The 26,439-nt window shown below is 50.8% G+C and overlaps 2 protein-coding genes across 6 annotated transcripts in view; both read right to left on the bottom strand.

The window, feature by feature from the left end:
* Nucleotides 1-345: 345 nt before the first annotated feature.
* MSTO1 (misato mitochondrial distribution and morphology regulator 1) lies at nt 346-7,581 on the bottom strand. Of its 3 annotated transcripts, XM_084223378.1 has the most exons (14): nt 7,441-7,581; nt 7,228-7,351; nt 7,097-7,151; nt 6,383-6,446; nt 6,226-6,274; nt 5,627-5,741; nt 5,414-5,531; nt 5,189-5,323; nt 4,945-5,097; nt 3,629-3,760; nt 3,358-3,539; nt 3,118-3,216; nt 2,922-3,040; nt 346-583 (listed from the first exon to the last, which is right to left on the bottom strand). In XM_084223378.1, the coding sequence occupies exons 1-14, from the start codon at nt 7,513-7,515 to the stop codon at nt 369-371; spliced, it is 1,635 nt and encodes a 544-aa protein (XP_084079504.1). In that variant the 5' UTR covers nt 7,516-7,581; the 3' UTR covers nt 346-368. The 3 variants fall into 3 exon arrangements, with proteins under 3 accessions (XP_084079504.1, XP_084079502.1, XP_084079503.1); XM_084223376.1 differs by lacking the exon at nt 6,226-6,274 and having other exon boundaries at nt 7,097-7,351; XM_084223377.1 differs by lacking the exon at nt 6,226-6,274 and having other exon boundaries at nt 3,118-3,213; nt 7,097-7,351.
* Nucleotides 7,582-7,670: 89 nt separating this feature from the next.
* The window catches only part of DAP3 (death associated protein 3), a 28,674-nt gene continuing 9,905 nt past the window's right edge, over nt 7,671-26,439 (bottom strand). For 2 of the 3 annotated variants that reach the window (XM_084222991.1, XM_084222992.1), the window contains exons 5-14: nt 19,523-19,624; nt 16,861-16,969; nt 16,281-16,379; nt 14,087-14,217; nt 13,839-13,919; nt 10,913-11,071; nt 9,558-9,617; nt 8,582-8,671; nt 7,901-8,018; nt 7,671-7,785 (exon numbers count right to left, since the gene is read on the bottom strand). In XM_084222991.1, the coding sequence (XP_084079117.1) occupies nt 7,700-7,785; nt 7,901-8,018; nt 8,582-8,671; nt 9,558-9,617; nt 10,913-11,071; nt 13,839-13,919; nt 14,087-14,217; nt 16,281-16,379; nt 16,861-16,969; nt 19,523-19,624 (1,035 nt within the window). In that variant the 3' untranslated portion in view covers nt 7,671-7,699. The remainder of the gene's footprint in view (nt 7,786-7,900; nt 8,019-8,581; nt 8,672-9,557; nt 9,618-10,912; nt 11,072-13,838; nt 13,920-14,086; nt 14,218-16,280; nt 16,380-16,860; nt 16,970-19,522; nt 19,625-26,439) is intronic. The other variant, XM_084222993.1, reaches the window with a different exon arrangement.

The raw sequence follows: 26,439 nt of genomic DNA, 5'->3' as shown, positions 1-26,439 counted from the left end.
GCTGGGCCCAGCAGCCTCTGACCAGGACCTGTAAATATTGTACCCTGAGATGTCAGTTTTCATGTGCAACATGACTTTTTCTAAGTTCTCCCCTTGTGCTGATTGTATGTGAGATAGTTACAGTCTGAATTTTCTATTTATTGTCTGGGTTTATTTCAACAGGCAGAGCAAATCCAATTTGCACAGCTGAAAAAAAAAAAAACCCAACCAAAATATATAAAAAAACCATCCCTCAAAAAAGCAGCTTTCCTCCTTTGTAACACAGCTTGGGCAGCTGGAGAACTTCACCCAAAAGTTGGAATTTTTTTTGGTAAAATGAGAAGAAGGAACAGCTGGGCCATCTCCAAAACCCTTCCCTTTATTCAGGATTAGTCTGAATCTGCTTCATCCTCAGACCCATCAGCTCCAGATCCCGTCTCATAGCACTGGGCCAGGCTCCTGAGCTCCTCCAGGGCCTCCTGCACCTCGTCCTGCTCCAGCCCTGCCCCGCCCCAGCGCCGCGGCCGCCGGCACAGCCCCGCGAGCAGCCGGCGCAGCCCGGGGCAGCTCTGCAGGGCTGCCAGCACAGGCAGGCTCTCAACTCCTGTGGGAGACAGGCACAGCAAGGGTTAAACTGCCCCAGAACCTCCCAGCCTTGCCCTGAGCTGCTCCACAGGCACTCAGCTCCCACAGCTCTGCACACTGGGTTGCTTTATTATCAATTATCCTGGTTCTGCATTATTTTGGGGTTGTTATTGGTAATTTTTACCTCTGTAGCAGTTTAAGGGGTGTTTGTTACCTGCTGAGGATGAGACAGGCACAGCAGGGGTTAAACATCCCCAGAACCTCCCAGCCTTGCCCCGAGCTGCTCCACAGGCACTTGGCTGGAGCTCAGCTCTGACAGCTCTGCACACTGGGTTGGTTTATTATTGATAATCCTGGTTCCTAATACTTTTGGTTTGTTGTTAATAATTTTGGGTTGTTACTGATAATTTTTACCTCTGTAGCAGTTGAAGGGGTGTTTGATACCTGCTAAAGATGAGACAGGCACAGCAGGGGTTAAACTGCCCCAGAACCTCCCAGCCTGGCCCTGAGCTGCTCCACAGGCACTCAGCTCCCACAGCTCTGGGTTGGTTTATTATTCATAATCCTGGTTCTTCATAATTTTGGGTTGTTACTGGTAATTTTTACCTCTGTTGCAGTTTAAGGGTTCTTTGTTACCTGCTAAAGATGAGACAGGCACAGCAGGGGTTAAACAGCCCCAAAATCTCTCAGCTTTGCCCCGAGCTGCTCCACAGGCTCTTGGCTGGAGCTCAGCTCTCACAGCTCTGAGTTGGTTTATTATTCATAATCCTGTTCTTCATAATTTTAGGTTGTTATTGGTAATTTTTACCTCTGTTGGGCCCTGATATCTCTGTAGCAGTTAAAGGGGTGTTTGCTGAGGATGAGACAGGCACAGCAGGGGTTAAACTGCCCCAGAACCTCCCAGCCTGGCCCTGAGCTGCTCCACAGGCACTCAGCTCCCACAGCTCTGGGTTGGTTTATTATTCATAATCCTGGTTCTTCATAATTTTGGGTTGTTACTGGTAATTTTTACCTCTGTTAGGATCTGATCTCTCTGTTGCAGAGTTTAAGGGGTGTTTGTTACTTGCTGAGGATGAGACAGGCACAGCAGGGGTTAAACTGCCCCAGAACCTCCCAGCCTTGCCCTGAGCTGCTCCACAGGCACTCAGCTCCCACAGCTCTGCACACTGGGTTGGTTTATTATCAATTATCCTGGTTCTGCATTATTTTGGGGTTGTTATTGGTAATTTTTACCTCTGTAGCAGTTTAAGGGGTGTTTGTTACCTGCTGAGGATGAGACAGGCACAGCAGGGGTTAAACATCCCCAGAACCTCCCAGCCTTGCCCCGAGCTGCTCCACAGGCACTTGGCTGGAGCTCAGCTCTGACAGCTCTGCACACTGGGTTGGTTTATTATTGATAATCCTGGTTCCTAATACTTTTGGTTTGTTGTTAATAATTTTGGGTTGTTACTGATAATTTTTACCTCTGTAGCAGTTGAAGGGGTGTTTGATACCTGCTAAAGATGAGACAGGCACAGCAGGGGTTAAACAGCCCCCAAAATCTCTCAGCTTTGCCCTGAGCTGCTCCACAGGCTCTTGGCTGGAGCTCAGCTCTCACAGCTCTGAGTTGGTTTATTATTCATAATCCTGTTCTTCATAATTTTGGGTTGTTATTGGTAATTTTTACCTCTGTTGGGCCCTGATATCTCTGTAGCAGTTTAAGGGGTGTTTGCTGAGGATGAGACAGGCACAGCAGGGGTTAAACTGCCCCAAAATCTCTCAGCCTTGCCCCGAGCTGCTCCACAAGCACTCAGCTCTGACAGCTCTGCACACTTGTTTGGTTTATTATTGATAATCCTGGTTCTTCATAATTTTGGGTTGTTACTGGTAATTTTTACCTCTGTAGCAGTTTAAGGGGTGTTTGTTACCTGCTGAGGATGAGACAGGCACAGCAGGGGTTAAACTGCCCCAAAATCTGCCCCTTGTCCTGAGCTGCTCCACAGGCACTTGGCTGGAGCTCAGCTCTGACAGCTCTGCACACTGGGTTGGTTTATTATTGATAATCCTGCCTCTTCATAATTTTGGGTTGTTATTGCTAATTTTTACCTCTGTTGGGCCCTGGTCTCCCTGCTGCAGAGTTGAAGGGTGTTTGTTACCTGCTGAGGATGAGACAGGCACAGCAGGGGTTAAACAGCCACCAAACCCTCAGCTTTACCCTGTGCTGCTCCACAGGCACTCAGCTCTGACAGCTCTGCACACTGGGTTGGTTTATTATTCATAATCCTGGTTCTTCATAATTTGGGGTTGTTATTGGTAATTTTTCCCCCTGCTGGGCCCTGCTCTCCCTGCTGCAGAGTTGAAGGGTGTTTGTTTGTTACCTGCTGAGGAAGAGCCCTGAGCTCTGTCCTGGAGGAAGCCTCGTCTGGTCAGCAGAGGAGAGAAGAACTGGGGGAAGGGAGGCTGGGTGTGACAGGGCTGCTGGAGCACGTGGGCTGTGCTGTGAGGAGATGAACAAAGTCACCCAGAGCTCCCTGTCCCACCCCAGCCCCCCTGGGGCTCCCCACCTGCACCCACCTGAAGGCTCCTGGGCTCTGGCTGTGCAGGTAGCGCTGGAGCAGCTCCTCAGGGCTCTCCCAGCTGTGCAGGGGCCACCTGGGCTGGCCTGGGCAGCTGCTGCAAAGGAAATCCAGGGTTTTCCAGCCTGAAACCATCAATGCCTCAGCTGCTTTTTAGCTTTTTTGCTCTAAAATCAGCAGCACTGAGTCCTCAGTGGAGGGAGCGAGGAATCCTGCAGGAAGTGCAGCTCTGATTTACCTGGTGGCTTTCTCCTGGCAAATTCCTCGTAGCACAGCAGCCTGAGCAAAGCAGGAGCTGACCTTCTGCTCCTTCCAGGAGGACAGAAGCTTCCAGGGCACATCCTGGTGGGCACTTAAAGCATCAGGGAGCGAGGAGCCAGCCAAGGCAGGGAAGGGAAGAGCTGCCCAGGCGGCCACAACCTGGATTGGGGTGACAGAGCAGAGTCTGGAACAGCTCCTGGCAGGGCTGGGGGTGTGCAGAACAGCTGGAAGGGTCTCCTCATCCTCACCTTCCTCCCTGAGAAGGTGAGGGAGTCGGCAAAGTGCAGCATGGAGCCCCGGGAGGAGCAGAGCCTGTAGGGAGCCGTGAGGGTGTCGAGGGCTGCGGCCAGAATTGCGCTGGTGTGGTAATTCAGGGATGCCTGGGGAGGAGACAGAGATGGCAGCACAGCTCAGAGTTTGTGTGTTTATTTAATCCTGCAGGGAATGCAGAGCAGCTCACAGTTTGTGTGTTTAATTAATCCTGCAGGAAATGCAGGACAGCTCAGAGTTTGTGTGTTTATTTAATCCTGCAGGGAATGCAGGACAGCTCAGAGTTTTTGTGTTTAATTTAATGCTGCAGGGATTGCAGGACAGCTCAGAGTTTGTGTGTTCAACTCAATCCTGCAGGGATTGCAGCACAGCTCACAGTTTGTGTGTTTAATTTAATCCTGCAGGGAATGCAGGACAGCTCACAGTTTGTGTGTTTAATTAATCCTGCAGGAAATGCAGGACAGCTCAGTTTGTGTGTTTAACAATCCTGCAGGAAATGCAGCACAGCTCAGAGTTTGTGTGTTTAACAATCCTGCAGGGATTGCAGGACAGCTCAGAGTTTGTGTGTTTAATTAATCCTGCAGGAAATGCAGGACAGCTCACAGTTTGTGTGTTTAATTAATCCTGCAGGAAATGCAGCACAGCTCAGAGTTTGTGTGTTTAATTTAATGCTGCAGGGACTGCAGCACAGCTCACAGTTTGTGTGTTTAATTAATCCTGCAGGAAATGCAGGACAGCTCAGAGTTTGTGTGTTCAACTCAATCCTGCAGGGATTGCAGGGCAGTTCACAGATTGTGTGTTTAATTAATCCTGCAGGAAATGCAGCACAGCTCAGAGTTTGTGTGTTTAATTAATCCTGCAGGGATTGCAGGACAGCTCACAGTTTGTGTGTTTAACTGAAGCAGATGGTAAACTGTGCCTTTAAAAGAGGTGGTTTGCAGTTATTTCAGGGCTGGGCTAAGCAGCCAGTGTGTAACTGTGGTTCCAGCCCAGCTGCTGGCCCACAAATGCTTTGGTGCTTTCCTCATCTCTCTGTGGCTCCTCAGGGCTGCAGTTACTCCAAGCATGGAGAACAATGCAGTAAAACTTCTCTTCAGTGCCAGCACTGCAGGCAGCACCCAGCAGAAAGCAGAGTGGCCAAGGAAATGGGGTAATATTTTCAAAAGCTGGCAGGAAAAGGTTTCTGCTGAGCAGAACAGCACCATGAAAAACCAGCAAAGCAGGAAACACTTGGAGAGGGGTAAAGCTGCAGGAGCTCAGTGCCAATGGTGGGGGATCCCAGGCCTGGACTTACATTGTATTTGATGTATGGAAAGGTCACAGGAGGTTCTGGCTTGATTCCCAAAGTGCCACTGAGTGACAGGGGGCAGAAGAGAGAGCTGTGACAGGAGAGGTGGGCAATGCCCAGGGCTGTGTTCATCAGTCTGTAAAAACTCTTCTGAGGATCCTGGGGGGGGAAATCCAACCATTGGAACCAACAAGAACCTGTCAAAGCCAGGCTGGGCACCTGCTCTTGGCTCTCCCCGTGGTTTACTCACTCCCACAGCACTCAGGACTGGAGTCAGGCCCCAGGTCAGGATCCCCTTCCGTGAATATTCATCGTGGAGCAGCTCTGTCACCTTGGCACCAACTCCAGAGAATCCATTGTGGAGGTCACAAAGGACCTGAAACCCCTGCAGGAAACAACAGCAGCATCTCAGACCCTGCCTCACCTCCAGCAGAAAGTGTCTGGGAGGCAAAGGGAGCCTGGACAAGGTGAGCACCTGGAGGTAATCACACTCCTCCACAAAGAAGTGCAGCCGATCTTCCAGCTCCTCCACACAGGCAGGGTCCTGCAGGAGACTTTCACCCTGCCCAAAGGCTTCGAGACAACCACAGTCCCTAAGGGATAGAGGGGTCATTTTATCCCTTTTATTCACCCTTGAAGGCAAAACTCAGCTCCTGGTTTGGGTTCTGGAGCAAAGGCCTGGCCATACCCATCGTGCAGGTACTGCCGGATCACGTAGAGACTCCTGGGGTGCAGGGGCACGTTGAGGTAATCAGACCAGAGCCTCACTGAGGGAGCATCCTGGGAGTCTGCAGGAGCTGCACCTGCAGGGAGGCAGAGGGGAGAGCAAAGGTCCTTCCAGCTCTGAGCATCCCCATGAATGTAAAATCAATTTTCTAACATGTTCTGAGCGTCCCCTTCCAGCTCTGAGCATCCTCATTAATGTAAAATCTGGTTTTTGACATGTTCTGAGCATCCCCTTCCAGCTCTGAGCATCCCCATGAATGTAAAATCTGGTTTTTGACATGTTCTGAGCATCCCCTTTCAGCTTTGAACATCCCCTTTTTTCTCTGAGCATCCCCGTGAATGCAAAATCAGTTTTTTAACTCGTCCAGTTTTTTAGCCCATCTGTTGCTGACCCAGCTCCCCACAAGCCAACCACTCTTATCCCATAGTTTTCCTCACAAGCCAACCACTCTTATCCCATAGTTTTCCTTCTCCCACAGCGAGAACCAGGGAATTCTAATTCCGCCTTTCTGGAGCTGATCCCCGAGAACGAACCCAGCCCGCCCCGGCCCCGGCACAGACCTGGCCCCGCAGCACCGGGATTCCCCCTCGCGTCCCCGGCAGCGTCTCCCTACGGGAACAATCCCGGCGCGGCGGTTACGGGGGCGCTTCGCCTCGTCCCGGGGAGGGACGGGATCCTCATCCCCGGCAGCGCTGCGGGACCCGCGGCCGCGCTCACCCTGCGGCTCCCGGTGTCCCGCGACGCGCGGTCCCGGTCCCGATAATCGGCGACAGCCCCGTCCCTGCGACACAAAGCGGCGGCAGCTGCGGGACCCCGGCCCGTCCCGCACTCACCGGCAGCCCCGTCATATCCCGCACGGTCCCGCACTCCCCGGTTCACCGGCGGCCCCGAACGATCCCGCACTCCCCGGTTCACCGGCGGCCCCGTCCCGTCCCGCACTCCCCGGTTCACCGGCGGCCCCGTCCCGTCCCGCACTCCCCGGTGCACCGGCGGCTCCATCCCGTTCTGCACTCCCCGGTTCACCGGCGGCCCCATCCTATCCCGCACTCCCCGGTTCACCGGCGGCCCCGTCCCGTCCCGCACTCCCCGGTTCACCGGCGGCCCCGTCCTATCCCGCACTCCCCGGTTCACCGGCGGCCCCGTCCTATCCCACACTCCCCGGTTCACCGGCGGCTCCGTCCTATCCCGCACTCCCCGGTTCACCGGCGGCCACGAACGATCCCGCACTCCCCGGCTCACCGGCGGCCCCGTCCCATCCCGCACCGTCCCGCACTCCCCGGTTCACCGGCGGCCCCGTCCCGTCCCGCAGTCCCCGGTTCACCAGCGGCCCCGTCCCGTCCCGCACTCCCCGGTTCACCGGCGGCCCCGTCCCATCCCGAACGATCCCGCAGTCCCCGGTTCACCGGCGGCCCCGCACCGTCCCGCACTCACCAGCTCACCGGCGGCTCCGTGCCCGCCCCGTCCGCTGTGAGCGCGCCCACGCCGCCTGCAAACACAGCCCGGTGACGGCGGGGCCGCCCGGTGCCCCATCCCGCCCGCCCCCCGCCTCCATCCCGCGCTACCTTTCAGCTCCAGCGCCACCAGCCGCGGCTCGGGGCTCTCGGTGCCGCCCGGGCCCCGGCGGAAGCGGAGCAGCGCGGCCGCGGAGAGCTCGGCGGGCTCGGCGGGGCTGCGCAGCGCGGCGGCCTGCGGGGAAGGGCGGGGGAGAAGCGATCGGAGCGAGCCCCGGGCCCCGGCCGAGCCCCGTCCCTCCCGTCCCGCAGCTCCCCCCGCACCTGCAGCCCCCACCAGTGCGCGCCCACGCAGCCCGAGTAGTGCCCGAGCTGCAGCGTGACCGCCTCCCCCGGCATCGGTAAAAGCAGCGGCCCCGGCCCCGGCCCGCCGCAGGAACCGGGAGCGCGTCACGGGGCCCGCCCCGGACGGGCGGGGACGCCAGGGGGGCGGGAACGGGAACGGGAACACGAACACGAACACGGACACGAACACGGACACGAACACGGACGCGGCCGGGGGGGGAACGGAGCCTTTATTGCGCTATAGGGGTCCCGCCAGCCGCTCCAGCTGCCGCGGGTTGGAGCCGCTGAGGAACCGCAGCTCCGCCTTGCCGTCCTCCGTGCGCGCTGCGAGAAACAGAGAAAAACAGAGAAAAACGGAGCTGGAGGGGCTGGGGGAGGGATGGAGGGAGGGAACAGCCCCCGGCCGAGCCCCGGCTTTCCCCCCTCGCCCAGCACTGACCTTTCTCGTGCTGCAGCCACCTGCGCTCCAGGTAGTAGCCGTAGCAGCTCTCGAACTCCCTCGGGCTGTAGTTGGGCACCGGGATGGGCACAAAGGGGTCCAAGGCATCGAAGCCCTCCTGGGAAGGGAGGTCGGGCAGGGTCAGTGGTCGGGGCTGGGTGGGGACACGACCCAGAGGCCTTGGGAGCTCAGTCATGGAGTATCCAGAGTTGGAAGGGACCCACAGGGATCATCCAGTCCAGCTGCTGGCCCTGAGACACCCCAGCGATCCCATCTGTGCCTGGCAGTGGGGTCCAGGTGCTCCTGCAGCCCTGGGGCTGTGCCCATTCCCTGGGAGAGCCTTTTCCATCCACCCAACCCTCCCCTGGCTCCTGCCCTGCTCACAGAAATCAGAGCTGCAGATCCCCCAGATCTCCTTTCAGGCTCCTCTTTTCCAGACATGCCCTCAGCTGCTCCTCACCCTCCAGACCCTCCTTGGGACATTCTCCAACCTTTCACAGATTGTGATGCCCAACTCCTGCCTTGCCCCTGTACCTGGCACACCCCAGGACACTTTTGGCTCCCCTGGCACTGAGAGCCTGAGCAGTGTCCCCTTGAACAGAACCAGGTCACCAACCAATTTTTTTGTTTGTTTCTCAATGTGAAAAGGAGAAAAAACCTCCAAAAGAGGCCTTGACTCACCTTTCCCAGCAACTCCTGGGGAGTGTAGGCTGAGCTGGGTTTGAAGAGCGAGCCAGTCTGGCTGAGGGTGGCCACAATGGCACCTCCACTCTGGAAGGCAGATCAGAAACAAAAATCCTGTCAGCTGCAAACAGAGGGAGTTAGGTTCAACCCCTGTTGAGTTTAGGATCAACCCCTGGGGTGTTTTTATTGCAGGATGGAGCTGCTGGAGCAAGTCCAGAGGAGGTTCCATGATGGAGCCAGGCTGGGAGAGCTCAGAGCCCCTAAAGGAGCTCCAGGAGAGCTGGAGAGGGACTGGGGACAAGGCCTGGAGGGACAGGACACAGGGAATGGCTTTACCCTGATGGATGGGATTTTGGGAATCAGGAATTGTTCCCTGGCAGGGTGGGCAGGCCCTGGCACAGGTGCCCAGAGCAGCTGGGTGTCCCTGCCCATGGCAGGGATTGGCACTGGATGAGCTTTAAGGTCCCAATCTGGGGTCTGCATTCTTCAAAAATTCTGCAAGATTAACTATTTTAAATCCTGGCTACTCCATGGAAAAGAAATGTACAGCTCATGTTCCCAGGGCTGGCATTAAAACTTTTCTTACTTTTAATGGGTTTTCTGTACCAACAAGTGAAATACTTTAAAATGGACTTTCCTACACACCCTCAAACCTGCAGCCTGCTTGTTCTAGCTCTGAGCATCCAGGGGACTGAAAAAGCAGCAGGAGGAGTTGACCTGCTACAGCAAAATGCTCAGCAAGCAGAAGTTGTCATTAGCTCAAAGAACTCTTAACCCAAACTGTCCCAGGGCTGTCAGACACCTCCAGCAGGGGATCAGAAATGTTGCTGCAGATCCCAGCTGTCCTCATCTCCTCAGGGGTGTCACAATCACTGCTGCTGTGCCTCTGCTCTCCCTCAGCACTGCTGGACTCAGTTTTGGGCTCGTGGCAGATTTGATTTCATTGCTGGGAGAGGCAGAGCCTGGAACTCACCCAGTCATTCCTCAGCATCTTCCTCAGGTTGTGCACCAGCGTCAGCTCCTCTGGGGAAACCTGGTGGGATGGTCTGCATCACTATTTCATTGCCAGCAGCTTCCACCTGAGACACAAATCCCCCTCCCCTCCTTCCAGCCAGGATCATTTCCATCCTTCAGGCAGGTTTTTTTCTCTTTGCTTTCTCCTGGCCCTGCAGCATGGAGCCTGAGTCAGGCTGCACTGAGCAACAGCCAGGCCCTGCCTCTCCAACAACACCCACCTGCACTCCTGCCTCAGGGAGGGACAGGAAACACCCAGGAAAAACTGTCTAAAGAACAAGATGGACCTTTCAGGCCCCTCCAAAGCCTGAATGTTTTCAGGGATTGCCACAGAAAATAAAGTGGAACAGCCTCCCTGCTCCCCCCTGCAGCAGGAACCAGGGCAGAGCTCTGGGGGAATGATGCCTTAGGATTTTAGCTTTTATAATTTTTATATAGTTTATATATATATATATTTATTTATATTTTTATATTTTATAGTTTTTCTATATTTGTAATCCTGCAATTCTTTGGTGTATAACTCTAATCTCCACACATAATGCTAGCTACAGCTTTCCCATTTTGGGCAGGCACAGCAATTCCTCTCCAGGCCTGGCAATCAAGGACCTCTCACTGCCTCAGGCTTTGAAAAATGCAAACAAAAGTGAATTGGGGGGAGCAAATTTGGGGTAAATGACTTCATTACCTGAAGCTGTAATTGGAAGATTAACCCCCAATATGCAAATGGACCAAATTTATAAAAGTGTGGAAACCTGTGATGTGTTCTGCAGCCCCTGGGGGCTTTGTCTGCCCCAAATGGACCTGAAGGCCCTTCAATAAATAGAAATGCTTTTAATCTCTTAACTTTGTCTGGCCTCTGTTTTTAGGTAGCCCAAAAAGGCATCTGTGGAAGAGCTTTTCCAGTGACCTCTGTGAGCCAGAGAAAAGTTTGAGAAGAGGATCCATGGTTACCTCTGAAGGAATGTTCTACCAAGGCTGGTGACACAGAAACCAAGGAAAGGAGGAGAAATGAGAGAAACCTGAAGGAATGTTCTACCAAGGCTGGTGACACAGAAACCAAGGAAAGGAGGAGAAATGAGAGAAACCTGAAAGAATGTCCTACCAAGGCTGGTAACACAGAAACCAAGAAGGAAAGGAGGAGAAATAAGAGAAACCAGGAGCACTTTGTCCGTCCTGACCAACACGTAAACTCCGGAGTTTTCTAAGAACGCACAAAAAGCACGCCTGCTAGAATAAAACCAGCTCTGAAGCCTCCTGAAAATGAAGAATTCCTTGTCTCTGTGAGCCTCCCAGCCCCAGCAGCCCCCTCCTCACAGGGCTCTTGTCCTCCTTGCTCAGCGTGGTGCGGCCCCAGAGCGCGTTGACGCCGTCCACGGCCACCAGGAGCCGGAAGGATCCGCGCTGGCTCTGCTGCCTCAGCTCCCTCAGCAGCACCCCCACGGCATCGCTGGCACTCCTCACCCGAGCCAGACCCTGCAGGAGCACAAGGACACAGCTCAGCCTGCTGCTGCCCCAGCCTGAGAGATTGGGCTGGGCAGGGTGTTCTGTGTGCCCTCCTTAGAGGGGGGGCAGGTATCTTCTGCTCATTGTTAAAGTTAACACTGTTAAAAACAGCTGGGGGCAATTATCTACTGTTAACTATTCAAATTAACACTGTTAAAAACAGCTGGGGCAGTTATCTACTGTTAACTATTCAAATTAACACTGGTAAAACCAGCTGGGGGCAGTTATCTGCTGTTAATTATTCAAATTAACACTGTTTAACTGCTAAAACTAGGTGGGGACAGTTATCTTCTGTTAATTATTCAAATTAACACTGTTTAACATGTTAAAACCAGGTGGGACAGTTATCTGCTGTTAATTATTAAAATTACCAGTTTAACACTGTTAAAACCAGATTGGGCAGTTATCTGCTCTTAATTATTAAAATTAACAATGTTTAACACTGTTAAAAACAGGTAGGGCAGTTATCTGTTGTTAATTATTAAAATTAACAGTTTAACACTGTTAAAACCAGATGGGGCAGTTATCTGCTGTTAATTATTCAAATTAACAATGTTTAACACTGTTAAAAACAGGTAGGGCAGTTATCTGCTGTTAATTATTAAAATTAACTGTTTAACTGCTAAAACCAGGTGGGGACAGTTATCTTCTGTTAATTATTCAAATTAACACTGTTTAACATGTTAAAACCAGGTAGGGCAGTTATCTGTTTTTAATTATTAAAATTACCAGTTTAACACTGTTAAAACCAGCTGGGACAGTTATCTGCTGTTAATTATTAAAATTAACACTGTTTAACACTGCTAAAAACAGGTGGGGCAGTTATCTGCTCTTAATTATTCAAATTAATACTGTTTAACACTGTTAAAAACAGGTAGGGCAGTTATCTGCTGTAAATTATTCAAATTAACACTGTTTAACATGTTAAAACCAGGTGGGGACAGTTATCTGCTGTTAATTATTCAAATTAACACTGTTTAACTGCTAAAACTAGGTGGGGACAGTTATCTTCTGTTAATTATTCAAATTAACACTGTTTAACATGTTAAAACCAGGTGGGGACAGTTATTTGCTGTTAATTATTACAATTAACACTGTTTAACACTGCTAAAAACAGGTGGGGCAGTTATCTGCTGTTAATTATTCAAATTAACACTGTTTAACACTGTTAAAAACAGGTAGGGCAGTTATCTACTGTTCACTGGGCAGTTTTCTCTCTCTCTCCCCAGCCAGTCCTCCCTCCAGGAGATCTCTTCTGTTAATGAGCCATTAATTATTAATTATCTTCTGTTCATGGCCAGTGAGTGTCCCTGCATGGCTGATCAAATTCCATCATCCCATGGGGAGATGCTCTGCCCAGGGGAGGAGCCAAGCATTCCTAACCTGGATATAATCTGAGATTTCAAACATTCCCACCTGGATACACTCTGAGATTTCACACATTCCCACCTGGATACAATCTGAGATTTCACACATTCCTGCCTGGATACAATCTGAGATTTCACACATTCCTGCCTGGATCTGAGATTTCACACATTCCCATCTGGATACAATCTGAGATTTCACACATTCCCACCTGGATACAATCTGAGATTTCACACATTCCCACCTGGATACAATCTGAGATTTCACACATTCCTACCTGGATACAATCTGAGATTTCACACATTCCTGCCTGGATACAATCTGAGATTTCACACATTCCTACCTGGATACAATCTGGGATTTCACACATTCCTGCCTGGATACAATCTGAGATTTCACACATTCCTGCCTGGATACAATCTGAGATTTCACACATTCCTGCCTGGATACAATCTGAGATTTCACACATTCCCACCTGGATACAATCTGAGGTTTGGGACACCCCAGCAGCCTTTGCCCCCTGCATTCCCAGAGGAGCAGCTTTCTCCTGCCCTGCATTCCCAGAGGAATTCCAGGCCCATCTCCAGCAGCCCTGGAGCTGCAGAGGAAAACTCCCCCCTTGTGCAGGATCCTGCTGCAGCAGAGCCACAGCTGGCACTGCAGGAGGGCTGAGCCCCATGGGATGGGACTGTGCCATCCTATGGGATGGGGCTGTGCCACCCCATGGGACTGTGCCACCCCATGGGACTGTGCCACCCCCTGGGATGGGGCTGTGCCACCCCATGGGACTGTGCCACCCCATGGGACTGTGCCACCCCCTGGGATGGGGCTGAGCCCCCCTGGGATGGGGCTGTGCCCCCACCCTGACCCACAGGGGCTCAGCTCCTATCCTGACTCTGGCAGTGGTTTTTTTTTCTCTTTTTTTCTCTTTTTTTTGTACTATTCCATTTGTATTTTTATTTTTCCTAACAAAGAACTGTTATTCCTACTCCCATCTCTTAATTTCTCTTCATTTCAAAATGATAACAATTACATTTTCCATTTCAGGGGAGGCTCCTGCCTTCCTCAGCACACACCTGTCTGGTCCAACCAAGACAATTTCTTGCTAGGAGGTGACTTTGCCCAGCACTCTGAAGACAAACTGACAGCCAACAACCTCTCCCAAAGCAGTTTGAGCATCAAAACACGGGAGTTTCAAATTCTGACTTGGTCTTCTATCCAAATTCTCTGTACAATTTTCTTTACAGATCTCCCACATCATCTTTTGTTGAGCTTCTCTTCCCAGATCTCTGAGATTTTTAGGAGCAATCTGTCCCACAGACATCCCCTGGTGCCAGGTGAGACCCCACCAGCAGCAGTGCTTGTTCCTTACCTGCTCCACCACTTCCCTCAAAGGTCTGCCCTCCTCTGTGCTTTCTCTTTTGCCCCAAATGTATTTTTTTTGGGTTTTTATCTGTGGGAAGAAAACTCTGATGAGATTGGGGATGACAGGAGGCAAGGCAAGGCTGGGTTGCAGGATGTGGGAGAAGCATCCCCCATGCCCACAGAGGGGCCTGAAGTGCCTTTCCTACAGCAGCTGAAGACCAGCCCAGGGCAGGGGTGGAGTTTGCAGCCACAAACCTCTTCCAGGAAACGTTCATTGGAGGTTTTGAAGTTCTTGAGCCAGACAGAAGCCTGCAGAGGCTGATCCAGCCTGTCTTTGTTGTAGGAAGACTGAAAAAGCTCCTTGCAGTTCTTCACCCAGAGATGAGCTGTCAGCAAAATAAAACTCGTTGAATTTTTGGTTTTTTACTCTGAATCTGAGCAATCCCAATTTCTTCTCCTGAACTGAGCAATCCCAATTTCTTCTCCTGAACTGAGCAATCCCAATTTCTTCTCCAGGCTGAGCAATCCCAATTTCTTCTCCAGGCTGAGCAATCCCAAATTCTTCTCCTGATTTGAGCAATCCCAATTTCTTCTCCTGAACTGAGCTATCCCAATTTCTTCTCCAGGCTGAGCAATCCCAATTTCTTCTCCTGATCTGAGCAATCCCAATTTCTCCTCCTGAACCGAGCAATCCCAATTTCTTCTCCTGATCTGAGCTATCCCAATTTCTTCTCCTGATCTGAGCAATCCCAATTTCTCCTCCTGAACCGAGCAATCCCAATTTCTTCTCCTGATCTGAACAATCGCAATTTCTTCTCCAGGCTGAACAATCCCAAATTCTCCTCCTGAACTGAGCAATCCCAATTTCTCTCCTGAACTGAACAATCCCAATTTCTTCTCCAGGCTGAGCAATCCCAATTTCTTCTCCTGAACTGAGCAATCCCAATTTCTTCTCCTGAACTGAGCAATCCCAATTTCTTCTCCTGAACTGAGCAATCCCAATTTCTTCTCCAGACTGAGCAATCCCAATTTCTCCTCCTGAACTGAGCAATCCCAATTTCTTCTCCTGAACTGAGCAATCCCAATTTCTTCTCCAGACTGAGAAATCCCAATTTCTTCTCCTGAACTGAGCAATCCCAATTTCTCCTCCTGAACTGAGCAATCCCAAATTCTGCACCTGAACTGAACAATCCCAATTTCTTCTCCTGAACTGAGCAATCCCAATTTCTTCTCCTGAACTGAGCAATTCCAATTTCTTCTCCTGATCTGAACAATCCCAATTTCTTCTCCTGATCTGAGCAATCCCAATTTCTTCTCCTGAACTGAGCAATCCCAATTTCTTCTCCTGATCTGAACAATCCCAATTTCTTCTCCTGAACTGAGCAATCCCAATTTCTTCTCCTGAACTGAGCAATCCCAATTTCTTCTCCAGGCTGAGCAATCCCAATTTCTCCTCCTGAACTGAGCAATCCCAATTTCTTCTCCTGAACTGAACAATCCCAAATTCTTCTCCTGATTTGAGCAATCCCAAATTCTTCTCCTGATCTGAGCAATCCCAATTTCTTCTGAACTGAACAATCCCAATTTCTTCTCCTGAACTGAGCAATCCCAATTTCTTCTCCTGAACTGATCAATCCCAAATTCTTCTCCTGATTTGAACAATCCCAATTTCTCCTCCTGAACTGAGCAATCCCAAATTCTTCTCCTGATTTGAGCAATCCCAAATTCTTCTCCTGAACTGAACAATCCCAATTTCTCCTCCTGAAATGAACAATCCCAATTTCTCCTCCTGATCTGAACAATCCCAATTTCTTCTCCCGATCTGAGCAATCCCAATTTCTCCTCCTGAACCGAGCAATCCCAATTTCTTCTCCTGAACTGAACAATCCCAATTTCTCCTCCTGAACTGAACAATCCCAAATTCTCCTCCTGAACTGAACAATCCCAATTTCTCCTCCTGAACTGAACAATCCCAATTTCTCCTCCTGAACTGAACAATCCCAATTTCTCCTCCTGAATTGAGCAATCCCAATTTCTCCTCCTGAACTGAACAATCCCAATTTTCCTCCTGAACTGAGCAATCCCAATCCTTTCCTCACAGCAGAGCTGCTCCCCTGATCCCTCTGATCACCTTGGTGCCTCCTCTGGATCCCTTTCAACAGGTTCATGTCCTTGGGACCCCAGAGGTGGATGCAGCTCCATCCTTCCTTCAGGACCAGAGGAGGCCACACAGACCCCAAACAATCTCTTGTTAACAATGGAGAAAACCAAACTTTGGAGGCCCAAAGGATGTGTGAGCAGGTGAAAATAATTAATCATGCTCTACTTGATTTGGGGTTTTGTGTTTTGTGAGCCTTTTCCACTATGGGAAAACAAGGATAGATTGTGGTGGGATATCCTACAGCTTCTTTTGGTGTTTGGTGTGGGAACAGAGCCCTGGTTTTCTCACCATCTGGGACGTGCAGCACCAGCCAGCCCTGCCTGGAGCAGTAGTGAACCACGTGGCACAGGGTCATGGTCTTCCCTGTTCCTCTCTCACCATCTCCAACCAGCACTGTCAAGGAAAGCCTCTGAAAAACCAGTTTGAACTTGACTGGGATTCCTCCAGAAAGGGAGCTCAGAGCTCCTCAAAGCAAGGATGGCATTGCCCCCAGAGAGTTCCTTCTCCCTGTCCCCCACCCCAGTGAGCAGAGCTGCCCTGTGTGCTGACCCTGCCTGTGCCAGCAGTTAAAATAAAGACATCCAAGCTCTGAGTGCCCTGAAGTGCCTGGAGTCCCTGCAGTGAGCACAGAATGTGTAAAAAGCATGCAGGCCAGAATAAAACCAGCTTGGAGAGCGTTGCTTGGCATTGTCTCTGTCCCAGCTACAACACAGAAAACATTTCTGTGACTCACTTTGTGCTTGGATGCTACAGATGAAAAACACCAGAATGAAAATCTGGAGACTACACCAGCTCAGGCTCACAACCACCCTCTCCCCTGCATGAATTCCTCGTGTTTCTCTCCGTTCCACCTCAATTTGGAGGATACAGATCACATATCTGACAGCAGGGTGGGCAAAGTTGGAGCCCTTGAGGTAGGTGAGGATCTCGAGCGCCGGCCGCCGCACCATCACCCGCGCCTCGTTGAAGGTCTGGATCTGAGGAAGGACACCTGTGACCAAACTGCCACCAGCTGGTGGCCCCAGCTGTCCCAGCACCCCCAGCCTGGTTTCTCCAGGTCAGGGTTGAAGGCCCCTGAGATGGTGTTTCATGCTCAGTCTCAGGTGTTTGATATTTCCTATCTGTGTTACAGCCTCCCCACCATGAGTTCTGCAGTTCCATTAGCAAGGCACAAAATGCATAACTGTCTCTTGTTACATGGTCTGTAAGACTAAACTATCCAATTAAGAAATGACACCTAGATTATTTTCCCTTTTAACCCAAGAACTGATCCCTCCAAGCCCACAATGCAGACTTTTCTGTCCAATTACAAAACATCCCCCAAACCCATGAAAAGGAAGGTAAAGAAGAACAACTTTGCTCTAAAACTTCTATCTTGCTTCATTTTAATTCTATATTCTAAAACCCCAAACTTTCAGTTTCCTACTTTGTGATATTACACACTTTTAACCAACTACACACCTTCAATTTTGGTATTATTAATCAATTTTTGAAGCTTTATTCACAGCCTCAGATCAATTGTAGTGTTCTCTTGTGGCTCTGTGCCAATTAAGAAATTACACCTATTTTCCCTTTTAACCCAGTAATTGATCCCTCCAAGCCTGCAGTGTGGACTTTTCTGTCCAATTACAAAACATCCCCCAAACCCACAAAGAAGGAGGTAAAGACGAACAACTTTGCTCTAAAACTTCTCTCTTGCTTCATATTTAATTCTATATTCTAAAACCCCAAACTTTAAGATATTACACACTTCTAACCAACTACACACCTTTAATTTTAGTATTATTAATCATTTTTGAAGCTTTATTCTAAAACCCCAAACTTTCAGTTTCCTACTTTGTGATATTACACACTTCTAACCAACTACACACCTTCAATTTTAGTATTATTAATCAATTTTTGAAGCCTTCACAGCCTCAGATCAATTGTAGTGTTCTCTTGTGGTTCTGTGCCAATTAAGAAATTACACCTAGATTATTTTCCCTTTTAACCCAAGAACTGATCCCTCCAAGTGCACAATGCAGACTTTTCTGTCCAATTACAAAACATCCCCCAAACCCATGAAGAAGAAGGTAAAGAAGAACAACTTTCCTCTGAAACTTCTATCTTGCTTCATATTTTATTCTATATTCTAAAACCCCAAACTTTAAGATATTACACACTTCTAACCAACTACACACCTTTAATTTTAGTATTATTAATCAATTTTTGAAGCTTTATTCTAAAACCCCAAACTTTCAGTTTCCTACTTTGTGATATTACACAGTTCTAACCAACTAGACACTTTTAATTTTAGTATTATTAATCAATTTTTGAAGCTTTATTCACAGCTTCAGGTCAGTTGCAATGTTCTCTTGTGGGTCTGGGCCAATTAAGAAATTACACCTAGATTATTTTCCCTTTTAACCCAAGAACTGATCCCTCCAAGCCTGCAGTGTGGACTTTTCTGTCCAATTACAAAACATCCCCCAAACCCATGAAAAGGAAGGTAAAGAAGAACAACTTTGCTCTAAAACTTCTATCTTACTTCATATTTTATTCTATATTCTAAAACCCTAAACTTTAAGATATTACACACTTCTAACCAACTAGACACCTTTAATTTTAGTATTATTAATCAATTTTTGAAGCCTTATTCACAGCCTCAGATCAATTGTAGTGTTCTCTTGTGGGTCTGTGCCAACTAAGAAATGACACCAAGATTATTTTCCCTTTTAACCCAAGAACTGATCCCTCCAAGCCTGCAGTTTCTGTCCAGTTACACACCATCACCCAAACCCACAAAGAAGAAGAAGAAGGTAAAGAAGAACAACTTGTCTCTGCTCTAAAACTTCTATCTTGCTTCATATTTATTTCTATATTCTAAAACCCCAAACTTTAAGTTTCTTACTTTGTGATATTACAGTGTAATAAGATGATTAATTAACGAGAGAAAATATTTCTGTCATTCATTTAGAAAATATTTCTGTCATTCGTTTTATTACAGAATAATAAGATGATTAATTAATGGCAGAAAATATTTCTGTCATTCATTTAGAAAATATTTCTGTCATTCATTTAGAAAATATTTCTGTCATTCGTTTTATTACAGAATAATAAGATGATTAATTAATGGCAGAAAATATTTCTGACATTCATTTAGAAAATATTTCTGTCATTCATTTAGAAAATATTTCTGTCATTCATTTTGTGCTTGGATGGTACAGATGAAAACCACTGGAATGAAAGCTGGCTGGGGTGGAACCCTCCAGCTCTTCTCCTGCTGCTCTGGGTGGTTGACTCATCTCTTTTAGATGTTGAAAACAACACCACAGGGCAGGGAATAACTGCTCTCTCCAAGTCACCAGTGGATCTGGTTCTTCCCACTCGGATCATGGAATGGTTTGGGCTGGATGGGACCTCCAAGCCCAGCACACCCACGGGCAGGGACACCTCCCAGTACCCCAGGGTGCTCCAAAGCCCCTCCAGCCTGGCCTTGGGCACTGCCAGGGGTGCAGGGAGCCCGAGGCATCCCCTCTGAGCTGGAATACCTGCTGCTGGAAACGCTGGGGCAGCCCATGGGGGAACACAGCCTTCACCTCCTCCAGGGGGATGCGGTACAGGCGAGCCTCGTGCTGCTCCGTGTGCTTGGCCTGCGAGAGAAAAGGGAAATTGGCATCCTGGAAAGGGCAGTTGGCATCTTGGGAAAGGGCAATTGGCACCCTGTAAAGGGAAATTGGCACCCTGGAAAGGGCAGCTGGCATCTTGGGAAAGGGCAATTGGCATCTTGGGAAAGGGCAGTTGGCATCCTGGAAGAGAAAAGGGCAATTGGCATCTTGGAAAGGGCAGTTGGCATCCTGGGAAAGGGCAGTTGGCATCTTGGAAAAGGACAATTGACATCTTGAAAGAGAAAAGGGCAGTTGGCATCCTAAAAAGGGCAACTGGCATCTTGGGAAAGGGCAGTTGGCATCCTGGAAGAGAAAAGGGCAGTTGGCATCTTGGAAAGGGCAATTGGCATCTTGGAAAGGGCAACTGGCACCCTGGGAAAGGGCAGTTTGCATCTTGGGGAAGGGCAGTTGGCATCTTGGGAAAGGGCAATTGGCATCTTGAAAGAGAAAAGGGCAGTTGGCATCTTGGAAAGGACAGTTGGCATCCTGGAAAGGGCAGTGGGCATCTTGGGGAAGGGCAGTGGGCATCTTGGGAAAGGACAGTTGGCATCCTGGAAAGGGCAGTTGGCATCTTGGGGAAGGGCAGTTGGCATCTTGGGAAAGGGCAATTGGCACCCTGGAAAAGGGCAGTTTGCATCTTGGAAAGGGCAGCTGGCATCCTGGGAAAGGGCAGTTGGCATCTTGGGAAAGGGCAGTTGGCATTGTGGGAAAGGGCAGTTGGCATCTTGCAAAGGGCAGTTGGCACCCTGGAAAAGGGCAGTTGGCATCTTGGGAAAGGGCAGTGGGCATCCTGGAAGAGAAAAGGGCAGTTGGCATCTTGGGAAAGGGCAATTGGCACCCTGGAAAGGGCAGTTGGCATCTTGGAGAAGGGCAGTTGGCTTCTTGGGGAAGGGCAGTTGGCATCTTGGAAGAGAAAAGGGCAGTTGGCATCTTGGAAAGGGCAGTTGGCACCCTGGAAAAGGGCAGTTGGCATCTTGGGGAAGGGCAGTTGGCATCATGGGAAAGGGCAATTGGCATCCTAAAAAGGGCAATTGGCATCCTGGAAAAGGGCAGTTGGCATCCTAAAAAGGGCAATTGGCATCTTGGGAAAGGGCAATTGGCATCTTGAAAGAGAAAAGGGCAATTGGCATCCTGGAAAAGGGCAGTTGGCACCCTAGAAGAGAAAAGGGCAATTGGCATCCTGGAAGGGAAAAGGGTAATTGGCATCTTGGAAAAGGGTAATTGGCATCTTGGAAAAGGGTAATTGGCATCTTGGTAGAGAAAATGGCAATTGGCATCCTGGAAAAGGGTAATTGGAATCTTGGGAAGGGGCAGTTGGCATCTTGGAAAAGGGCAATTGGCATCCTGGAAGAGAAAAGGGCAGTTGGCATCTTGAAAAGGGCAGTTGGCACCCTGGAAAAGGGCAGTTGGCATCTTGGGAGAGGGCAGCTGGCATCCTGAAAAGGGCAGTTGGCATCTAGGGAAAGGGCAATTGGCATCTTGGGAAAGGGCAACTGGCACCCTGGAAAAGGGAAATTGACACCCTGGAAAAGGGCAATTGGCATCTTGGTAGAGAAAATGGCAATTGGCACCCTGGGAAAGGGCAGTTGGCACCCTGGAAAAGGGCAATTGGCACCCTGCAAGAGAAAATGGCAGGTGGCATCTTGGAAAAGGGCAATGGGTGCCCTGGAAAAGGGCAATTGGCATTTTGGAAAAGGGCAACTGGCATCCAGGAAGAGAAAATGGCAATTGGCATCCTGGAAAAGTGCAACTGGAATCTTGGAAAAAGGCAGTTGGCATCCTGGAAAAGGGCAATTGGCATCCTGGAAGAGAAAAGGGCAATTGTCTAGCCCTGCAGGTCTCACCATAATGACAGCAAGAAGAATTTAATGCCTCTTTTTTGCCTTCATTATTCTCTTTTCCTGCCATGCAATATCTGCAAAGCACTTACTTATTTCCTCTTGCTCAAGTCATGCTTTTTTTGTGTCTTGTTTAATTAGGACAGTAAACAGAGGCTACTCTGCAGCCCTTCCTGTGTGATTTTTAGCACTTTTGTGTTAATCTTTGAAGCTTAGATCTTGTCCTGCTCTGCTTTCTGCATTTTTTTCCCCATGAATTTTAAGTAAAACCATCCTCCTCTTTATTCCTGTTCTATATAAAAACTGCCATGCACAATAAATACAACAATTTCCTTGTTTTCTTTCTTTTATGTGCCAGCATTTTTGTGTGCAGGTTTCTCCTGCCTGTCTGGCCAGGAATATTTGGCTTTTCCCAGTTCTTGAAGGACTCTTCATGGAGCACTGCTGGAAGCTCTGTTGCATACCCATGAATTTTCTGCTCCCAGGATTCTTGCTAAGTCTCCCTTCCCTTCTTCAGGACAGATTTGCAGCCTTTCAGCACAAAATAAACCCTGCTCTCACTTTCTGCCCCTGTTCCACACCTCCCTGGGACACACAGGACAGTCCTGGGCTCTGTGCTTGACCATGGCACAGCTGCAGGATTTGAGGAATTCCTGATTCAAGGAATGATTTCTAGCAAGTTTGGGAACTTCAGCAAAGGGCTGAGCTGCTGGAGCTGCCAAACTGGGGGGGTTCAGTGGTCAGGAAATCTTTGCAACAGGGGGGAAAATGTGAAATCCTGGCTGTTCAAGAGGTGCCCTGCTGGAAGGAGGTGTCACCTGAGGAGAAGTGTGAAAAACTTCTTTTTCCCAAGCTGATTTCAGACTGTGAGTTCTCCTGGACACAGCACCTGTGGTTTTCCAGAAGAGCAGGACCCCAGAGCCCATTTTCATTCTCAGCTTCATCCCTGCCCTGCTGCAGGATTTTGGGCAAACTCTTTCATTCCCCTCCATAATGTGGGGCATTTATCCTGACCCTGAGTCACCTGGAGCTCTGCTGATGGCAGGGCACACAAACTCTGCTGCCAAATGTGCTGTTCAGTGGCTTTTTAGTCCCATTTCAGTGGCACTGTGTGGTGCAGGAGCTGGGGTGCACCAGCCAGGCTGTGTAGCCATGATATTTTACCAAAAATCCTTCCCTTAGGATTTTTTTCTCCTGAGAAGCTGAGAGGCCTCAGGAACAAAATGCAAACAGTGATTGTCTGCTGCTGTGGGATGCAACAGGTGGAGCTGGGATTGGTCTCATGTGGTTGTTTCTAATTAATGGCCAATCCCAGTCCAGCTGTGTCAGACTGTCTCAGTCATTCTGAGCTTTTGTTATCATTCATTTTCTATTCTTAGCTGCCTTCTGATGAAATCCTTTCTTCTATTCTTTTAGTATAGTTTTAATATAATATAGATCATTAAATAATCTATCAGCCTTCTGAACATGGAGTCCAGATTCTCCTCTCTTCCCTCATCCTGCAATCACCATCACAAACCACCCCAAAAAATCACCCCCACCTTGTGTTGTGCCTTGGTTACTCATTCTTTTTTAATTCTTAGCTGCTTTCTGATGAATTCCTTTCTTCTGTTCTTTTAGTATAGTGATAATATAATAAATATCATAAAATAATCTATCAGCCTTCTGAACATGGAGTCAACTTTCTCCTCTCTTCCCTCATCCTGGGACCCCTGTGATCACTGCCACAAAACATCCCAAAAAAAATCACCCCCACCTTGTGTTGTACCTTGCTTACTGATTCTTTTTTATTCTTAGCCTTCTGATGAAATCCTTTCTTCTATTCTTTTAGTATAGTTATAATATTATAAATATAATAAAATAATAAATCAAGCCTTCTAAATATGGAGTCCAGATTCTCCTCTCTTCCCTCATCCTGGGAACCCTGTGATCACCATCACAAACCACCCCAAAAAAATCACCTCCACCTCGTGTTGTACCTTGCTTACTCATTCTTTTTTATTCTTAGCCTTCTGATGAGATCCTTTCTTCTATTCTTTTGGTATAATTTTTAATATAATATATATCATAATCAATCAGCCTTGTGAACATGGAGTCAGGATTCTCCTCTCTCCCTGGGATCCCTGTCACAGGGCTGAGCTGGCCACAGCTCAGGCACCAGCCAGGATGCCAGAGCCAGTTGCCTGGCAACCCGAAGGCAGGCACAGGCCAGAGGGGACAATGGTGGCCATCTGGTGGCTGTGCAAGGCAGGGCTCACTCAGATCCTCTCCTGCCGCTGTTTCCATAGAGACCCCGCAGGAATCAGCCCCGAGAGGCTCCAATTTCCCAGCAGCAGAAAAGCCCCTCAAAGGCTCCTCCGGTTCGTTCCCTGCCCTCCACGGACTGGGAGGGTGAGGCTGTGGCTGTGATGCTGCAGGGCTGGGCTCAGCTCAGCTGGACTGTCTGGACTGGGAGGGTGAGGCTGTGATTGTGAGGCTGCAGAGCTGGGCTCAGCTCAGCTGGGCTCTGGACTGGGAGGGTGAGGCTGTGATTGTGAGGCTGCAGAGCTGTGCTCAGCTCAGCTGTGCCCCAGACTGGGAGGGTGAGGCTGTGGCTGTGATGCTGCAGAGCTGTGCTCAGCTCAGCTGTGCCCCAGACCAGGAGGATGAGGCTGTGACTGTGATGCTGCAGAGCTGGGCTCAGCTCAGCTGGGCTCTGGGAGGGTGAGGCTGTGAATGTGATGCTGCAGGGCTGGGCTCAGCTCAGCTGGGCTCTGGACTGGGAGGGTGAGGCTGTGATTGTGATGCTGCAGAGCTGTGCTCAGCTCAGCTGGGCTCTGGACTGGGAGGGTGAGGCTGTGATTGTGATGCTGCAGAGCTGTGCTCAGCTCAGCTGGGCTCTGGACTGGGAGGGTGAGGCTGTGACTGTGATGCTGCAGAGCTGGGCTCAGCTCAGCTGGGCTCTGGACTGGGAGGGTGAGGCTGTGACTGTGATGCTGCAGAGCTGGGCTCAGCTCAGCTGGGCTCTGGGAGGGTGAGGCTGTGACTGTGAGGCTGCAGAGCTGGGCTCAGCTCAGCTGGGCTCTGGACTGGGAGGGTGAGGCTGTGACTGTGATGCTGCAGAGCTGGGCTCAGCTCAGCTGGGCTCTGGACTGGGAGGGTGAGGCTGTGACTGTGATGCTGCAGAGCTGGGCTCAGCTCAGCTGGGCTCTGGACTGGGAGGGTGAGGCTGTGATTGTGATGCTGCAGGGCTGTGCTCAGCTCAGCTGGGCTCTGGACTGGGAGGGTGAGGCTGTGACTGTGATGCTGCAGAGCTGGGCTCAGCTCAGCTGGGCTCTGGACTGGGAGGGTGAGGCTGTGACTGTGATGCTGCAGAGCTGGGCTCAGCTCAGCTGGGCTCTGGGAGGGTGAGGCTGTGACTGTGAGGCTGCAGGGCTGTGCTCAGCTCAGCTGTGCCCCAGACCAGGAGGGTGAGGCTGTGATTGTGAGGCTGTAGAGCTGGGCTCAGCTCAGCTGGGCTCTGGGAGGGTGAGGCTGTGACTGTGAGGCTGCAGAGCTGTGCTCAGCTCAGCTGGGCTCTGGACTGGGAGGGTGAGGCTGCAGGGCTGGGCTCAGCTCAGCTGGGCTCTGGACTGGGAGGGAGAGGCTGTGACTGTGATCCTGCAGGGCTGTGCTCAGCTCAGCTGGGCTCTGGACTGGGAGGGTGAGGCTGTGACTGTGAGGCTGCAGGGCTGGGCTCAGCTCAGCTGGGCTCTGGACTGGGAGGGTGAGGCTGTGACTGTGAGGCTGCAGAGCTGGGCTCAGCTCAGCTGGGCTCTGGACTGGGAGGGTGAGGCTGTGACTGTGATGCTGCAGAGCTGGGCTCAGCTCAGCTGGGCTCTGGGAGGGTGAGGCTGTGATTGTGAGGCTGCAGAGCTGGGCTCAGCTCAGCTGGGCTCTGGGAGGGTGAGGCTGTGACTTTGAGGCTGCAGAGCTGTGCTCAGCTCAGCTGGGCTCTGGGAGGGTGAGGCTGTGACTGTGATGCTGCAGAGCTGGGCTCAGCTCAGCTGGGCTCTGGGAGGGTGAGGCTGTGACTGTGATGCTGCAGAGCTGTGCTCAGCTCAGCTGTGCCCCAGACTGGGAGGGTGAGGCTGTGACTGTGATGCTGCAGAGCTGTGCTCAGCTCAGCTGGGCTCTGGACTGGGAGGGTGAGGCTGTGACTGTGATGCTGCAGGGCTGGGCTCAGCTCAGCTGGGCTCTGGACTGAGAGGGTGATGCTGCAGGGCTGTGCTCAGCTCAGCTGGGCTCTGGCTTTGTCCCTCCACACCCAGCTCAGGGAGGCTTCTCCAGCAAGAACGAGCCTGGAGCTGAAATTCGTGGGGTGTGAGGAGAAGCCAAGCCCTGGGCCAGCTCCTGCAACCTCACCTGGGCAGCTCTGGAGAAGGGACCAACCCCTGGCCCCAGGGCTGGCTGTGTGCAGGGACAGGGGTGGCAGGATGGCCCTGGTGGCAGGGCAGGATGGCCCTGGTGGCAGGGCAGGGGACAGTGGGGGCAGCCAGGGGACAGTGGTGGCAGAGCAGGATGGCCCCTGGTGGCAGGGCAGGGGACAGGAGTGGCAGGGCAGGATGGCCCCTGCTGGCTGCCAGGATGGCCCTGGTGGCAGCCAGGGGACAGGGGTGGCAGGGCAGGATGGCCCTGGTGGCAGGGCAGGGGACAGGGGTGGCAGCCAGGGGACAGGGGTGGCAGGGCAGGATGGCCCTGGTGGCAGGGCAGGGGACAGGAGTGGCAGGGCAGGATGGCCCCTGGTGGCAGCCAGGGGACAGGGGTGGCAGGGCAGGATGGCCCTGGTGGCAGCCAGGGGACGGGGTGGCAGCCAGGGGACAGTGGTGGCAGGGCAGGATGGCCCTGGTGGCAGCCAGGGGACACTGGTGGCAGTCAGGTGACACTGGTGTCAGCCAGGGGACACTGATGGGTGGCAGCCAGGGGACACTGATGGGTGGCAGC

This window comes from Fringilla coelebs (genome assembly GCF_963513975.1).
Source record: "Fringilla coelebs genome assembly, chromosome: 29".
NCBI lineage: Eukaryota > Metazoa > Chordata > Aves > Passeriformes > Fringillidae > Fringilla > Fringilla coelebs.
This window is presented reverse-complemented; position numbering and strand designations above follow the sequence as displayed.

What these genes read in the sequence shown, in the direction of transcription:
- MSTO1 (XM_084223376.1), bottom strand. Translation starts at nt 7,515, where the DNA reads ATGCCGGGGGAGGCGGTCACGCTGCAGCTCGGGCACTACTCGGGCTGC. An exon ending in ACGGAGCCGCCGGTGAGCTG is followed by an intron (nt 6,447 to 7,096) that starts GTGAGTGCGGGA and finishes TTTGTGTCGCAG; the next exon opens with GGACGGGGCTGTCGCCGATT. An exon ending in TGCCAGGAGAAAGCCACCAG is followed by an intron (nt 3,217 to 3,357) that starts GTAAATCAGAGC and finishes TTTCCTTTGCAG; the next exon opens with CAGCTGCCCAGGCCAGCCCA.